This window comes from Hipposideros armiger, unplaced genomic scaffold (genome assembly GCF_001890085.2).
Source record: "Hipposideros armiger isolate ML-2016 unplaced genomic scaffold, ASM189008v1 scaffold_188, whole genome shotgun sequence".
Taxonomy (NCBI): domain Eukaryota; kingdom Metazoa; phylum Chordata; class Mammalia; order Chiroptera; family Hipposideridae; genus Hipposideros; species Hipposideros armiger.
Window position 1 is genome coordinate 825,553 of NW_017731538.1, and position 18,682 is coordinate 844,234.

Below are 18,682 nucleotides of genomic sequence, written 5' to 3' on the forward strand. Positions count from 1 at the left end.
GTAGCCATCTTGCATCTGCTAGTTGCTCTGTCCCAGTATTTCAGGGCACCAATCCGACTCCCAGACCATGTTTCCATCCAAGTGGTTGTGGTCCAGGTAAGACAGATACCACTACAAATATCTGACCCCTTAAACAGCTATGGAGGCTGTTTCTATGAGAGCTAAGGAACACTGGGTAGCTTGTTAGAAAGGCAGCTGAATGAATGCTGAGTATCCTTGGATGTGCTCTATGTTGGGAGGCATGTGAGTGAGGTTACCGGTGTATGTGGGCTTACCCCTGATAAGTGTGTGAAAGGGGGTAGAGTGTGTGTTGGTGTCTGGAATAGGCTTGTGTGGGGCATGTGCCTGGGGTTTACATGCTTTTTGTCAGGAGGATGTCTGTGTAACGTATATTCAAGGGTGCATTTGTGACATGTGTGTAGTAGGCTCAGGAGGAAAGATGTATCTGTGTGTGCGTGTGCGAGCCATAGGGAATCATTTTTTGATTAAACAAAATGATGCACAGGTATTGGGAAGAGACAGCTATCTGTGCATGTGAGGACTTGTCTGCATGTATATGTGTGCATGTATATTTGAGAGAGACCCCAACTGACCGTGCCTGTACTGAGGGCACTGCCACTTTTCTCCCGCCCAGAGAAGCACAGCTGGGATCTCAAGCCATCTTTTCCAGATTGTTGGATGGAATTTCCATTCACATATGGCTGTGTAATTTCCACGATGAGGGTGTGCGTTCTCCCTGTGACTATCTCACTCTGCTTCTAACCCCATTAGATACTCAAATTCAATTTTACTTTCCAACCTCATGCCATTTAGCAAAAGGTCATCATTTTGTTTGCTTGTTTCTGTTCTTTTCCAAATAAACATGCTGCAAGGGAGAACGCCCTTTATAAGCAGCTCCCTGGTTATCCAGGATTCTGGAATAGAGAACAGCATGGCGGTTCTGCTGTCCCTTGGTAAGGAAGACCTTTATCCAGTTTTATCCCAGTAAGCTTTGCCTGGCCAGGCCAGGCCAGTTTCCAGGACAAAAGGCCCCGAGCTGAGCTTTCGGGGATCAGATGTTAATGGGAGGGGAAGAAGACATGGGGAGGCTGCTCAGTCAGTTGCTCAGTCGTGCCCTAATGAAAAAGTATTTCTTTTACACTTCTGGGTACTGAACCTGCTAAACATCAAGAGGATATAATAGGAATATGACACCTTGGTCCTGCCTGCCAAGAGATAAGAAGCAGAGAGGGCTATCAGAAGCCCATCGTCAGTTCAAATGTGTGTGGTTCAGACGCTAAGTGCAGCCGACTGAAAGGGACTAATTGGCCTCATTTATTGAGTACTCAACTGTGTCAAGCATGGTGCTAAGCATTTTATGTCTGCTATGGATATGTGGCCAGCCCAGAGCATCCTGGTACAAACATCTTCCTAGTGAATCCAGGCCACCTCTATTGTGTTATTTTTACCAATCAATAATGTGTGAATCCATTTCATTATATTTTTTACAAACGTGATTCAAGATCTGAGCAAGAGAAGGCGGGGGGACTTCTATTTTGAAACAGTGGTCACTGCAAGCCCACGTCTCATGCCTTATTTTGAGCTCAATTATAGGCCATCTGAAGGCTGTTGTCGGTTTAATTTCTCCTGTAAGCAGTTCTGTTAGCATGAGGGAGAAAAGAGGACACGTTACATAAAATGGGATCAATGCATGTCAGATTTTATGGGGTGTTTTGCTTTATCAAGTTAAACAGGCACAGAAGCAAGACTCGGAATTGGCTGTGAGTCACTGAACCACAGAGAAAACTCTTTAGGGAACAAATAATGGGTTGAGGTGAATCAGGATGCTGTGTAAGGGGTTATTTAATCCAGATTTCTTTTCTATTCTGTATAAAAGCATTTAATTCTGCATGAAATTGAAGGTGAGGTTTCATGTCTGTGAATGGCTTCGTAAGACAAGAACACCGATTCCATCAGCCCCATGTGAAAATTTTACATTGTTGAAGGTGAATTTGGAAAAAATTCTGATTTCTCCTCACTGGATCTCTTTTAAATGATTTTTTCCCCTTCCTTTTTTGCTTTGATAGTCCATTTTTCTTAACCTACTCTAAATATACTCTTAGCCTTTATCGAGCTCCACCTTTACTTCTGTAAAAGTATTTTGCAAGGACACTAGGTTCTGTGGCTATTGGAAGCGTGAAGAGAAGATTCGGGAAGTTTTGGAAAGATGGTTAAGAAGGCAGGTTTTATCTAAGACACCAGAGTTTAGAGGGTCTTCTTGACACTCATCTCAACCTTTGTGGAAGATGAAGTTGCTCTGACTACTGCTTTCCATGCCCATACTGTCCTCCACGTGTCTAGTAACTGACCTGATAAAAACAAATCTTCCTCCTCACACCCACCTGAAGGTCTTCCTGAACCCTAACACTCCTCCGTTGGCTCCCATGCCCACACAATGAGTTTTAAAGTCTTAAACCAGCATTCAATTGACTCCCCATTGATTAATGGCACCCTCCTTCCAAACAACCTTCTGAATGCATGTTGCTCTCCTGACTCTGCCTTTTTGCTCAGGCCGTTCCTCCCACTAGAATGGCCTCTTCTCTGTGTCCAGCCAGATCCTATATGTCCTTTAAGTTCCAGCTGAAGGACCCATCCCTTTGGAAGACTTCCCTAACCGTCACTGCGGAATGTGCCTGCTCTTGTCCTGCCTTCAACACTTCCTTTCCACATAGGGTGACCACATAATTTATTACTCATGATACTTTTAAGAGCAAAAGGGGATCCTATTAATAATGGAGCTGGGTAATCAGGCGTAAACCCTGTTTTGGGGAAACGATTCTCACATACCTGCTTCATCTACACCATTTTACTCTAAGTTCCTCAAAGCCAAAAACTGGCATACATTCCATAGTATTTGCTCCAAGTCTAACATGGGGTCTTGTACATAGACGGCACTGATTAATGAAATAAAGAAGAAAGAATGAATTGATGGGTGGAGGTTGAGTAGGTGATGGATGGATGGATGGATGGATGGATGAATGGATAGATAGATGGATAGATGAATGAGTGGGTGGATGGATGGATGAATGGGTGGGTGGGTGGGCCTCCAAAGTGCTTAACCTTTTCTCAGAGAGTAAGCCAGTTACCTGAGGACTATACTACTTATTTAAAATCTCCCATATTTATCATTAAAAACAAAAAAACAAACCAAAAAAAACCATTCTTTCCCTCTATTTGAATTCTCCAAGTTGGCTTCAGTTCCTCCACCCCAGCCCCCAGCTAAATGTGTTTCTCAGCTTCCCTCTGTGGCCCCAGCTGGAAGGCAGACACACCCTGGCCTTCATTTCCATTTGGTTTACTGTGGATTACTCCAGGAGGCAAACAGTTTGCTTCCAGCAGAATGTCTTCCAATAAAGAAAGAAAAGATTCACCATCCAAGAAACAGCCTACTTGTTTGGACTAAACACTAATTGCACTTAAGTACAAATGGTACAGTCCAGACCCTGGAAGTTAGCAGGACTTGTTTCACGTCTAGCAGCCTCTTGTCTCCAGAGTCATTTCTTAAACACCAGTAACTTTCTCAGTATCAGGAATGCTAATCAGCTTTTCATATTTTTCTAAAGCATATTTTTCTCTTCTCCTCCCAACCCTCTTCCCCACCCCCGTTTCAGAAACGAGAAGGAATCCTCCAGTCTCGGCAAATCCAAGAGGAAATAACTGGTAACACAGAGTATGTCAACACCATTGTTGCCAGCGATTCTGTAATGGAACACAGATGTTTCTCCGAAATTCGTCCATTTGCTGATATTTAGTTTTCATTTATTGGGATTGCAAGAGGGATTAGACTTCAGCCAATGATTATAGTTTAGCCTTTTCCATGCATTCAAAACATGCTTCTCAATGCTTAAGGTACAAACTTGGGTGGGGAAGTGGGGAGAGAGAATTAGCAGTGATTGAAAAATTCTAATTTTGTGGCACTCCAGGAAAAAAGTGTGCCCGAAAAAGCCAACCAGCATGAAATCATCACACCATAAGTAGGGGGTTGAATTTAAATTGTTAACCTTCAAAAAGAACGTTTTTCTTCCTTTTCTGAATCTGATTTATCTGGTCACGTGCCATGACCCAGAAAGCCCCTGTCTACCTGCGAGTGGTGTTTTTTTGTTGTTGTTTTTCATTTACGTTCAGAAATTGGAATATCAGGATATGTAAGAGGTTTGAGGGGAAAACAGGTTTTGGTCTTTAGCGGAAGGAGCAGGATGGTGTGTGTGGGTGTGAGATTACTTGGGCAGGCCTGAGCCCTGGGTACACGCAAAGCCAGGCAAAGTTTGTTCCCAGCATCCCCTGCACACCCAGCTTTCCTCTAGGTTCCCTTGAACAAGAAGAGCTAAATGAAAAGAGCAGGGACCGCTAAGCCAGCCTGACATGAGCTCAAATGCAAGCCCTGCTGCTTATTCACCAGCGAGTCCCTTGCCCTCTGAAGTGGGGAGCATTTTCCTACTGAGAGAGACTGTGAGGATTCAACATGGCAATGGCCCTGCCCTCCTTTCCTTCCCCTTCGTTGCTGTCTTTTGTGGCTTTTCCCCATCACAGCCGACCCACACCATCCAAGACTTGCCCAATCTCTAGGAAACTCGCTCCCCTTACGCAGTCATGGCTGATGGGGGTTCAGGATGCTGCCTGCATGGACCACACTGTGCATGTGCCTTAAAAAGGGTCCAGGGGTGTGGGCATTTCAGGCCCAGGCTAGGGCAGAGATGGGGAGTGGCCCTTCCCCAGATGCCCAGTTTAAAGCCTGCAGAGACCTTATCAGGCAGCTTCCACATCACTCCAGGGCCCGGTCTCGGCAGCCGAGTGGGCAGCTGATCTATGAGGCGCTCTGACTCTTGGCCTTGGTTCTGTGCGGGGTGGGAGGAAAGCTGCCCTTGCTCAGGCCTGCTGGGCGAGGAGCAGAATTCCTCACCATCCTGCTACACCTCCCCTACCCTATGCTGGACTTGTCCATGCCTGATATTTCACTTTCTGGAAAAGAGGAAGACGTATCTGAGAGAAGTGTGGCCTGTGAGAATCTCCCGAATCAGGGAACGTGAAGTTTGGTTTTCCGAGAAATCTCTCAGTTGCCCGTTATGCCTTCTATGGCCTTCTCTCCACCATCTGGCCCCATAGGTATAAACATGATTGCAAATTCCTAATATTGACAACACAGCACAGTTTATGGAGCACTTTTGTATCTATTGAAGTTCATAAAAAACACATGAAGCAATGATTAGACTTCCTAAAACCCCACGTCCAAAGGTGGAGAAGGAGACTATCACTGGTCCAGCCACCAGTTAACTCCAAGTTCCCTATTTCCAGTACACTATCTGCAGGTCATCATTTAATGGGTGATAGATGCATAGTGGGAATAAACCAATCTAATAACAACTGAAAGCATATCGAGAAAAAGATGTATTGGGCATTTACTACATACTCGGAATTATGCTAAAGTCTTCCTACATATTAAATTATTTAATGCTCATAACATTCTATTGAGGTATGTACCATTATTGTCTTCATTTTAGAGATAAGAGACCTGGCGCCTAGAGAGGTTTGGTAGCTTGCTGAAGGTCACACAGCAAGAAAATGGCTCTGTGGGATCTAAACCTAAGTAGTCTGTCTTGAATGCTTGTGCTTTTAATACTTGACTGTTTCACTGCTCTAAGTGTAGTTCCATTTCCCGTCCTCTTTGAGAAAACCTATCCTGTGTCAAGGGTAGGCACAGCCTGATGGGTATCACAGGATGGACAGGAAGGAGACAAACCTGACCTCGCCAAGCAGATGCCTACAGCAACCTGGGCAGTGAAATTCCATATTGGGGTGCTGCTGGAACTCTGCTCCTAAAAGGTCGTTGAGAATCTTGAAACCCTGAGTCCAATATTCTTTCTCGATTATAAGCAATGGCGTAATTTTATTTAAGGTCCTTTAAGCATCTTTTATACCAGACTTTGTGCAAACAAAGTACAGCAGAGGGGAAAATAGGTGATAATGTGCTAAAGACCACCAATAACTGGAGATTTAGTGCAGAATAAAACGCCAAGGAAGGAACTTTGGAGCTCTTTAGCCAAAGGCAAGAAGATTCACAGTTTTCTCCTTTTCCTACAGGGCTCTTTCCGGAAGGCATGGTGAGTTGCATAAGATTGTCCTCTGGTGCTCGTGACTGCCATGGGGGTCTAGTTAATTCTGTAGCAGCTGGGAAAAACGGTTACTCCCTGTGCTTCCTGCAAGTATGTCTGCACCAGCCTGATGACAGAGCTGTCTGGCAGGAAGGGTCAGCTTACTGGTGGGAAGAGGAAAACTAACCATAGCTGCTCAGTCCTTGTGCAAGTAACCAGACTATTGGGTTTCTGGATGGGGGCAAAGCAGGGGAGTCTAAGCATATTGTGAGAGTAAAGGAAGGAGGCATATGTACACACTCGCACTGTCCCTTCTCCCCACTGTGCCCAGACCTTCCAGAAGCTGCCTTTTCCCTTTTCTTCATCACATCTCCTGCCTCTCCCGTTTCCCAGGACTTTGGGTTTGTTTATAAAGCCTGAATGTCAGGGCTCTCACTCACCTTTCTGGCAGTCTCAGATTGACCCATTGGTGCAGGAGCAAGAAAAGGTAGTCCCCAGGGCCATGAACCTGCCCAGCCCACGTTCCCCTTGAAGACTCTTCTCTTTCTCTGCCTTGGGTCCCCTCCACTATTCCACCTCTCAATTCAGAGAACATGGAGGCTGTAGCAAGGAATGACCCGCAGGGAACATGGCTTTGCTATTCTCTATGATCTTGTATGTACTAGGGATACTATTTTGAATTATTCCAATAATGCGAATAACAATTCGGGTCGGTAGATACTTCAAAGTTTACAGAGCACAGGCACACACATTCCTGTCTTTCATCTTCATGACACACCGGGGAGATTCATTTCTCAGATGGCATTTTATAGAAGAGGAAACGGAGACACAAAGGGTTAAAGTAATTAGCTCACTCAAGAAGAGGAGCTCACAGCCTGTGTCGGGGCTCCATGGCTCCCAATCCACTTATCTACACACTCTACCAGGATGTTTGTATTGGGCGTCCTGGTTTTGAAAATTAGGGAGTGAAGTGATTTGAGAGTTGGATAACATTCAACCTCCAAAAAGCTTCAGAAACACTTGAGAACCATGACTAAAGCATGATGTAATGGAACGCAAAGAATGTGAAGACTAATGACCACTCCCAAATCAAACTGCCTGACAGAGCCCCCCAACTGCAGCCCAAAAGAGAGTTGACATAGTGGGTAGATGGACATGGACATGCATACACACACACACACACACACATGCATAGAAAAAGGTAAGAATCAACCCCAAGTCTCTGCCCTAAACCCAGGTTCCAGAGTTCCCAGCAGTCTCATTCCCCAAAGAGTTCCCATCTGCTGCTGACCACGTGGCCTTTAAAGATGCATGGCCGGGACCTGGGGTGGGCTTCCCACCAGCAATCAGCTCTGTTCCACTTCACATTTCCCTCTTTTTCAGAACGTGATGCCTTCGACACCTTGTTCGACCATGCGCCAGACAAGCTCAATGTGGTGAAAAAGGTGGGAAAGCAGTGCCTGGGAGGGAGGGGGCAGGGAGGGGAGTGAGATACAGCAAAACATTTTAGGTAAACCCATCCCTGCAGTTTGCAACCTTTCTGAAACTGGTGTCATCACGAGGTCTCTGCAAACACGGGGCTTTCCTGCTTGATGCCATTTTACCTGTCTTGTTCTCACTGGATACCTCATGTAGTCCCTTACTTCTCCCACCGGATGACAGCATCTCTCAGGGATTCCAAGGCTGCTGGCATCTGTCTTCCCACCCACAGTGAACCCCCAGCCGTCCCTGCCTGCCCACACAGATCTCCCTCTGTCTCCCTGGGCACAGGCTCCTGGGCCTAGGAAGGGACTGGAAGGAGGGACCCAGTGGAATTTCTTCCGTGGCCCCCCTTCCTAATTTCCCTTTGGCTCCCTGCCCCTGGGTTTAGACACTCCACCTGTCACTCGGCCCTGTTGGGACTCCCTGCTCCTTTCAATCCTGAAACTGGTTATTTGAATCAGCTAGTCCTGGGTGCCATCCTTTCCTGTGAACTTGAGGGGTCTTGTAGAAGAGACTCAGGCTGCTCATCCTCACTCAGTTTAGCACAGTGATCAGCTCACATGCGTGCCCTTGTCTGGACCTCGTCCTGTGTGATCACACAGGTCCTTGTCCTCACCGTAGAGTCACAGAGGTGGCCGCCAGGGTCTGGCACTAGTGAAAGCCTCCATCTCAGTGCCCGGCCTGTGCTTCTCTTTTAGACTCTCATCACTTTCGTGAACAAGCACCTGAATAAACTGAACCTGGAGGTCACGGAACTGGAAACCCAGGTGGGTGACAGTCCCAAGTGCAGGGTGAGGGGCAAGGCCTTGCTCGACAGCCACTATTCCGAGTGTCTCATCCCTGCATTGCCAGGAACGTTTCCACACGGACCCTGAAGCTTTCCCAGGAGAAAGGGGATTCTATTCTCAGAGGGGTGAATGCTTGGAATGTCTCTGAGTTTTTTATTTTGAAAATTTGCAAGAATATTTTCATGAATACTTATATACTCTTCACCTACATATACCAGTTGTTAACATTTGGCTACACTGGGTTTTTTTCTCTCGCTCTCCACATTAAGCACTTCAGCATACATCTCAAAAGAACAAGTACATTCTCTTTGATAACCATAATCCAATGAACAATTGCTGATAATTTTAACATTGATATAATACATTGATTTATTTAGTTTGAACTATATGAAATTGCTGATATTTGACTACTTTTGATAATGTAATGTGGTTCAAAAAAATACTCTATATTCAAATTTTGCCAATCATCCTAGTATTCTCACATACTGTATTTAGTTGTCATGTCTCTTTAGTCTTTTTTTATTATAGAACACATCCTCAGCCTTTCTTTGTATGACACCGTCATTTTTGAAGAGTGCAGACCATTTGGTCCATTGAACGTCTCTAAATTTATTCCCCTTGTGATTAGATCCAGGTTATGCATTTTCAGTAACAATAACAGCTAAGTAATGTTATATCCTTCTCATTTTTGTCCATTAGTCCCATTACTGGTGATAATAACTTTGATCCCTTGGGTAAGTTGATGCCCACCAGATTTGCCTACTGTAAAGCTCTCCCCACCTTTATAATTAATAACTAATCTTTGCTGAGAGATACTTTAAGACTGTGTAATACGTTCTGTTTCTCAACCTCCTTTCATTTGTGATGAATTTCTAAAGTGTGATTTTCTTTTGAGCACATGGGAATCTCCCGTTATTTTAAAAAGCAATTCCTGGGTCTGTGCCTGAGCTCGAGTGTGTCTGGACTCTGTGAAATGAGCTTTATATACTCTTTTGGGAGTTAGGGAACACACTGGAAAAGTGATGTTTCCTCAAGTGAGCTAGAATGAACTCTGGAACTTTCATTTCAATTTTCATGGACAGCGAGTATATGAAAGGGAGTCCCTACTAATCATGTTTGGTGTGTGCCTGTGGGTATTACCACCGAGTCATCAGAAAGAGCATCCAGGAGCAGTCTAAGTCAGTGGCACTCAGAGCTGTGAGTAACCCTGACCCTCACCCAAGGTCCTCCGCTGAGTTGACAGATTGGATTCTTATTATTCTCAGCTCATTCCAGCCACAGCCAGAATGAGGCCCAGTTAACTAGTTCCGTAGGAGGGCCTTGACTTTGACACAAATGCTGGAGTCTGCTGTCACATTGTCCACCCTGGGGTAGCCTGGGATGGCTCATGCTCAGGCCCTACCCACATAAGTTGAAGGCTGGATGGATGAAAGCAGAGAGGAAGCTGCTTCCAGGTCAAGTTCATGCTTAGGGTCATATGCCCATAATAAAGGCTGAGCCACAGGCCCACCAGCCAGTCACCCAATAGAGCTCCGACTCTAGGCCCAGCGCACATTCCAGGCAATTTAGTTTTTGTGATTTTTAAATAAGTTTCTTGAGATAATTCCAAGAACTTTGGCCTCTTGTGAACTCTAGCAACTATTGTTTATGCCCACAAACATTTGGTGGCCCTACCTCCTTTGAAAGGTTTTAGAATATCAGATATGACTCTGACCTCTATATCTTTGCTCAGGCCATCCTCCATACCTGGAACACCTACTCCTTCCAAATTTCCCTCATCCCACAGGCCTCCACTCCTCCTCAAAGCCTGTCCCAAGTGCCCAGCACACACTCACCTTGCCCTCCCTTGAGCAGAAATCCTGCATCGCTCTGTTTAGTCTAGGCATCTACTGTCCCTTAGACCAGGTTCCCAGCCACTCCGGCCTCTACTCTCCTTGATGGAAGGGATAGGGCTCTAAGCCTCTTGTCGGGGCCTTCTGCACACAGTGCTGCTTTGTTGACAAGAGCTGACAGTAAGTTGTGTCCTGATTGCTTTGTTGTTTTCCCGGATAGCAATACAGAAAGCCATGTCACAAGGCCGGATGAGTGGCGCTTGGTTAGGAGTTGGCTTGGGATGCCAACTCTGAGCAGCAGGGTCCTGGTTTGGATCCCACATGAGGGCCAGTGATGCTGCGCCCTCTACAGCTAAGATGGTGAATAACAGCTCTACCTGGAGCTGGGCTGCGGTGAGTCGCAGGCAAATGCATAGGCTGCAGTGGGGCTGGCCAGCAGTGGGCGTGAGCTGCCGTGAGCCCCCATAAGAGGCTGTCCAATGGCTGCCAAGCGACGCCTCACCCAGGAAGAGCACAATGATAATACCAACATGGGCCAGTGAAGCGACGTCATCCACAACTAGACTGAAGAACAAAAGGACAGCAACTTGTCCGTTCCCCTTCCCCAATTCCTCAATGCTGTTCCCTCCCCCAATTTCCCAATAAAATCTTAAAAAAAAAAAAGAAAAGAAAAAGAAAGCCATGTCATAGAGTCTTAGAAAGTGCAGCTTTCAGTGAAACAGCATTTAACAAAACCAATTTTCCCATGGGCTAATTGATGTAAACAAGAGTTAAGCTCCTACAGCGTATTTCTGGTCACAAAAATATCACCAAACATCCAAATAAAGACCCCAAACACTTCTAATATTAAACATTGAAATAAATGTGAGCTATATACACATTTAAGGAAGACAAATAAAAACAAGATAATTTCCAAACCACTTATTCTCCAGCTCACAGTCGTGGGTGGATGGAGCCTGTCCTGACAGTTCAGGGCACAAAGCAGGAACCCACTTTGGACAGGACAGCCTTCCATCATAGGGCACACTCACACCCACAAACACATTCAGATGGGGACAATGTAGACACACCAGTTCACCTCACATACACATCGCTGGCATGTGGGAGGAAACTGGAGTATGCAGAGAAAACCCATGCAGACATGGGGAGAATGTGCCAACTCCACAGATAGTGTCACCCGCTGGGAATCAGTTGTTTTTTCTCATCAACGTTAACATGTAATGATGTTATTCAAGGACTTGTTATAGTTAATATTAACTGTTGCCTACATGCCAAGCAGTGGTCTAGTGTTACACATGTTAGCTGGTTTAGTCCTCATAATAACCCTATAAAGTAGATACTATACTATTGTCATCCCCATTTTACAGATGAGAAAAAAATGAGACACAGAGAAGTTACATAACTTGCTCAAGTCACACAGCCAGTAAGTAGCAGAGCTGGAGGCCTAGTTCCAGAGCCCACTATCATAACCACTGTACTGTGCTGCCTCTCAAGCCATAATAGAGAGGTGAGAAAGGAGATGGCCATGCCTGAACGACACTAGAATTCTTTCTCTTCAAAAGTTACCCAAGTAGCCTCATGCCATTGGCCTTACACATCTTCTTACCCTCCCCCTCTGCCCTTCTAATGAACTGCTCATCCCTCAGGTCTCCTTCAGTGGGCGGGAGTGACCTTTGTCACTCTCACGCAGGCCAGCATGCTTCCCTCCATCAGATTATCTGTTGCATTTCCTCCACGTCAATCTCCCCACTGGACTGTGAGCTCCTTGAGGGCAGGGGCCACACCTGACCCATCTCTATGGTCCCCGTGCCAGACCAGGGCTTGGTATATGGTCAGTGCTAAATGAGTACTGTATCTGCTGAGATCAGGACCAGCCAGACATGGGGCAGGCCTGCTGCAGAGCAGACCTTCCTGCCTCGGGCTACTGCCCCGATCCCCCTGCCAGGAGCCTGCTTGGGGGTATAGCCTTTGGGGGATTGACATGGAAGATGACGATCCCCCTGAATGGGGCTCGACTGTGGGGCTCAAGGGTCCAGTGCCTTTACCTGGCTCTCTCCCTCCAGTTTGCAGATGGGGTGTACCTGGTGCTGCTCATGGGGCTTCTAGAGGGCTACTTCGTGCCCCTGCACAGCTTCTTCCTGACCCCGGACAGCTTTGAACAGAAGGTAAGGGGGGGTGATATCAGGGAGGCCCTAGTCCATGGGCCCTGACTCATCTGCCTACACCTGTGCTGGGTATCTGGGGAAAAGACAGCAGCTTCCTGTCTGCCCAGCTTCCTGTCTCCCCCTTCAGTGGGTGGAGGAGGGGCATGAGCTAGCTGCAAACCACCGAGCATCATAAATGGCTTTTCCTTACCCCTCCAGCCTGGCCCTGGTCCTCTAGCCATATGCTCCTGCCACATGCCATAGCCAGCCTCATATCTCCCCAGAGGTGACAAGGAAGGTAGCTGCAAGGCTGGTCAGACCTAAGGACCCACACTCAGCCTAATGCCTGTCATAGGCTACCACAGTCTGCACTCTAGACAGGGGGCAGTTGGTCCAAAGCAGAAACTGTTCTCTGCCTCATAAACATGTTTGCAATCTCATCCTTTCAACTCTGCACACTAATGTCCCTGTGCAGTCAAGTCCTGGCAGTGGACACAGGAACACAGCAGGACAGGAAGAGGATTTTTAACTTCTCCAGGAGTGCTAACAGCAGTCTGGGACCACCCAGCTCACACTCTGCATGGCCTTCCCATTTTGGTAGCCTCATTTCTCCTTCAAATTAGGGCCTCATTTTAGCTCAACCTCTGTCCCTCTGGCTATAGTGCTGGCTTTATTACTTCCCTAGGGCAGGTCCTGGGAGCCCCAAGGGTCCAGGAATCAGCGTGCAACGAAACATACCCTGCATTTCTCTTTCCAGGTCTTGAATGTCTCCTTTGCCTTTGAGCTCATGCAAGATGGAGGGTTGGAAAAGCCAAAACCACGGCCAGAAGGTACTTTGCTCTTCCCTTGGGTTTATGACAAGATAACAAGACCTTCTTCCTGCACACAAGTGTTCAGGGCACAGGGCAAGACTCATGTTTGATAGCAAAGGGAAGAGTTTGTTTTCTGAAGCCTTTGCTGTTTGCAGGGGAAGGTGGGACATGGTGTAGCTTTCAGTCCTGGAGATATGTGAATCACATGGTCGTGTGACGACAAAGAACCTGAAATCCCATGCATGGGATCACAGGGATAAATAAGGACCTGAGCAGATGTGGCACAGAGCAGAGGTGCTGCTGTAGGAACTGCCCTTTGCCCAATTTCTATGTTTTTCAGTCCCTGGACAGGGTGCTGACCTGCCAAAGAGCTATATCCCAACCAGGAAAGGAGAAATTACAGGAGTCATTGCTGGCAACTCTGCTCTGAGCATAACTGCCTTTGTTGTCCTGTTTCTACTCCAGCTTTCCCCAAGGATGATTTGTTGGGTTTGGGTTGAAAATTTAAGACTGAAAAAAAAATGCACAAGGAACAAAATGCTCCTCCTGTGCTGGCACTTGGATCTATTTGTGCATGTAGGAGGTGCATGTCTTCAGTAGTCTTCTTGGTACAGATGTTTATTTTCTACAACTTACTGACTGAAATATTCCATTTTACAAGCACTAGTGCGTCAACATTGTGTTACAGATAATTTTCTGTTTATGTCAATGTGGAACATTAAAAATGCCATATATAGGCCCTTTGCTTGCACTTTCCTAGGCGTTTAAAGGCAAGTGGATAAGTAGGGATTGCATGCTTTCACTCCCCATTGTTGCCTCTGCTCCAAGTTCCTCCACCCAAACCTCCACATAGAGGAATTTGTTTACTGACTGTCCAGTGGGCCTGAGACCCCCTTGATTGCAATATGCCAAGAGGGGTAAGCCAGCCCTGACCTCAAGGCACTTGCAGCCACCCAGGGGAGAGAAAAGATGCACCCAGTCACCAGAACAGAATGACAGTCATGATAACTGCCATGAAAGAGGTACAACTAAGAGGTGTCAGAATTAAGGAGGTAATGCTCTCTTCTGTCTGGGGTGGGGGTTGGTTTGATGGAGATGGCGATAATTGGGTTAAACCATAAGGATCAGCTAGGACTTTTGTTTGGAGAGTGGGAATAGAGGAGTGGCGGATATAAGCAGTGGATGACCTTGGATCTGAACTAATGCTCCTCGCCAGAAGCTCCAGAACCAACACACCTGGTGGACAGCTTCAGACCACACCAGAACACCACCCAACCAGCTTCACAAACAATACACCCAAAGGGCAGACTCAGCTGGCATCAGAGACCTGTTAAGGTGACTCCTCCGTGGGGTCAGCCGCCTCATTACAACTCATCTGCTATAGTCACAGCCAGCCAGCTTGAGGGTCATTCCCACACATTGATGTGCCAGCAATCATAGCTCAATTACAGTAGGAGGGCACACACAACACACACAAGGGACACCCCTGGAACACTCAGCTCAGGTGGCCAGGGAGACTGCACCACTGGGCCTTACGGGACACCTAATACATAAGGCCACTCTGCCAAGACCCAGAGATGTGGCAGGTCCACCTAATACATAGAAGCAAACACAGAGTGTCAGCCAAAATGAGGAGACAAAGAAATATGCCCAAGTGAAATAACAGGACAAAAATCCAGAAGAAGAACAAAACAGAATAGAAAAAAAGCAACGTAACAGATACAGAGTTCAAAACATGGTTGTAAGGATGCTTAATGATCTTAGGGGAAGAATAGATGAACTCAGTGAGAACTTCAACAAAAAGATAGGAAGCATACGAGGTCTGACAATTAAGTTCACAAACTTGTTGCAACGATGTTGCTAACCTTTTCTGATATCAGAGGGATGATTCATTATGAATTTGTACCAACTGGAAAAACAGCTAACCAAGTTTACTGTTTGGAAGTCCTGAAAATGCTGCGTGAAAAAATTAGACCTCCTGAACTTTTCACCAACAATTCATGGCTTCTATATGACAAATACACCAGCTCACAAGGCACTGTCTGTGAGGGAGTTTTTAACCAGTAAACAAATAACTATATTGGAAGACTCTCCCTACTCAACCGATCTGGCCCCTAATGACTTCTTTTTTATTTTTATTTAAAAATTTTTCCCCCTCTCCCCCCACCTCAACCCCTACTCCTACCCCCCACCTCCAAGCCATTGTTCTCAGTCTAGTTTTGGAGGACTCCACTCACTGGCCCATGTTGGTATTATGTTCACTGCGCTCTACCCTGCTGAGGCAGTCGGTCCCTGGCTGCCAGCCACTCACGCCAGCTACCAGCCACTCACACCTGCCACCACCCGCAGCTCACGGTAGCTCACGGCAGCTCACACCATCAGCTGGCCACTCACAGCTGCCCAGTTCCAGGTCGAGCCATTGTTCACAATCTTAGCTGTAGAGGGCGCAGCTTACTGGTGCAGCTTATTGGCCCATGTGGGAATTGAACCAGCAGCACTGTTGTTCAGAGCTCCGCTCTTATGAACTGAGCTATCTGGCCACCTCCAATGACTTCTTTCTTTACCCAAAGATAAGGGAAATACTGAAAGGAAGACATTTTGATGACATTCAGGACATCAAGCATAATACGATGACAGCTCTAACGGCCATTCCAGAAAAAGAGTTCCAAAATTGCTTTGAAGGGTGGACTAGGCACTGGCATTGGTGTATAGCTTCCCAAGGGGGGTACTTTAAAGGTGACTGTAGTGATATTCAACAATGAGATTTGTAGCACTGTTTCTAGGATGAGTTTGTGAACTTAATTGTCCAACCTCGTAAACATGGAGATAGAAACACAAAAATTAACCAGTCAAAAATGAAAAACAACAGAAATGAAAAATACATTAGACAGAAGCAACAACAGATTAGATAAATCAGAGGATTGAATTAGTGTTCTGGAAGAAAAGAATGTGGAAAGCACCCAATCTGAACAAGAAGAAAAAATAATTTTAAAAAATAAGGATAGTTTAAGGGACTTCTGGGACAATATCAAGCATACCAACATTCACATCAATAAGGGTACCAGAAGGAGGAGAGAACAAGGGATTGAAATCTTATTTAAAGAAATAATGATTGAAAAGGTCCCCAACCTGGCAAAGAAAATATACATCCAAGTCCAGGAAGCACAGAGAGTCCCAAACAAGTTGAATCCAAAGAGGCCTGCACCAAGATACATCATAATTAAAATGACAAAGGTTAAAGATAAAGAGAGAAGTGTAAAAGCAGCAAGAGAAAAGCAGTTAGTTATATACAAGGGAACTCACATATAAGACTGTCAGCTGATTTCTCAACAGAAACTTTGCAGGCCAGAAGGAATTGGCAGGAAATATTCAAAGTGATGAAAGGCAAAGACCTACAACAAAGATTGCTGTACCCAGCAAGGCTATCATTTAGAGTTGAAGAAGAGATAAAAAATTTCCCATATAAGAAAAAGATAATGGAGTTCATCACCACCAAAACAGTATTACAAGAAATATATTAAAGGGACTTCTTTAAGAAGAAAAGATCAAAATTATGAATAAGAAAATACAGGAATGAAAAAATTTTTCAATGACAAAGGCAAACACTTAGTAAAAGCAGTGGATCAACCAACTACAAAGCTAGTACAAAGGTTAAAAGACAAAAATAGGAAGATCATGTGAAATTACAATAAATTAAGGGATACACAGAAACACACATACAGAAGTAAAAAAAAGACAAAAACTTAAATAAGGGGGATAAGTAAAAATGTAGTGATATTAGAATATGTTCGAACTTGAGCAACCATCCACTTAAAATAGTCTGCTATGAACATAGCTTGGCATATATGAAGCACATAGTAACCACAAACCAAAAATCTATAAGTGATATATAAGACATAAAGAGGAAGGAATCCAAATACAACACTTTAGAAAGTCATCAACATACAAGTGAAGAGAGCAAGAGAATAAAGGAACAGAGAACTATAAAGACAATCAGAAAACAATTAATAAAATGGCAATAACTACAGACCTGTCAGTAATTACTTTAAATGTAAATGGACTGAATACTTCAATCAAAAGACAGGGTGGTTGCATGGATTTAAAAAACAAGACCAGTACAGCCCACAAGAAACCCACTTCAGATTGAAAGACACACATAGACTGAAAGGGGATGGAAAAAGATATTTCATGCAAATGAAAATTTAAAAAAAAAAGCTGGAGTAGCAATACTTATATCAGATAAAATAGACTAAAACAAAGTCTGTAACAAGACAAGGAAGGGAATTTCATGAAAAAGCGATCAATCCAACAAGAGGCTATAACTCTTGTAAACATCTATGTACCTAACATAGGGGTGCCTGAATACATAAAGCAAATATTGATGGACATAAAGAAGAGATCAACAATAATACAATAATAGTAGTGGACTTTAACAACCCATTGACATCATTGGATAGATCATCCAGATAGATAATCAACAAGGAAAAAGTGGCCTCAAATGACACATTAGGTGAGATGGATTTAACTGATAATTTTACAACATTTCACCCCAAAGTAGAATATACATTCTTTTCAAGTGCATATGGAACATTTTCCAGGATAGATCATGTCAAGCCACAAACTAAGTCTCAGTAAAGTTAAGAAGATTGAAATTATATCAAGCATCTTTTCCAATCGTAATGGCATGAAACTAGAAATCAGTTAAAGGAAGAAAACTGAAAAACACACAATTACATGGAGGCTAAATAACATGCTACTAAACAATGAATGGGTTAACAACAAGGTAATGACAGAAACCAAAAGATATCTTGAGACAAATGAAAATGAAAGCACAATAACCCCAAATCTGTGGGACAGCCAAAGCAGTGCTAAGAGGGAAATTCATATCAATACAGGCCTACCTCAAAAAACAAGAAAAGTCTCAAACAATCTAACCTTACACTTAACGGAGCTAGGAAAAGAACAACAAACACGGCCCAAAGTGAGTAGAGGAAGAGGAATAAATAATAAAGATCAGAGTAGATACAAATGAATCAAAGTTTATAAAAACAATACAAAAGATCAATGAAACCAAGAGCATATTTTTTGACAAGATAAACAAAATGGATAAACATTTAGCCAGATTCATAAAGATAAAAAGAAAGTGGGGGGGGGAAAAAAAAGTTGGGCCGGCCAAGTGGTACGTTGGTTAAGAGCTGGCTTGGGACGCCAGAGGGCCCAGTTCGGATCCCACATATGAGGGCTAGTGACACTGCCCTCTACAGCTAAGATGCTGAAAAACAGCTCAACCTGGAGCTGGGCTGCCGTGAGTCGCTGGCAATGGCGTAGGCTGCAGCCCCTGATGCAGTGGGTTGCCATGGACTACCATGTGTAGCCAGCAGCCGCCGTGAGCGGCCATCCAGAAGCCGGCAACTGATCTGCCTCGCCCAGGAAGAGCGCAATGATGGTGCCAACTTGGGCCAGTGAAGCAATGTCCTCCACAACTAGACTGAAGAA

General features: G+C 45.0%; 1 protein-coding gene across 1 annotated transcript in view; it reads left to right on the top strand.

Moving 5' to 3' along the window:
- Positions 1-18,682, top strand: part of PARVA (parvin alpha) — a 187,892-nt gene that overhangs the window by 158,504 nt on the left and 10,706 nt on the right. Inside the window, 7 exon segments of the mRNA XM_019652886.1 lie at positions 1-96; positions 3,651-3,709; positions 6,118-6,137; positions 7,512-7,573; positions 8,309-8,377; positions 12,294-12,395; positions 13,132-13,204. The exon segment at positions 1-96 is cut by the window's left edge and continues 21 nt beyond it. Coding sequence (XP_019508431.1) covers positions 1-96; positions 3,651-3,709; positions 6,118-6,137; positions 7,512-7,573; positions 8,309-8,377; positions 12,294-12,395; positions 13,132-13,204 — 481 coding nt within the window.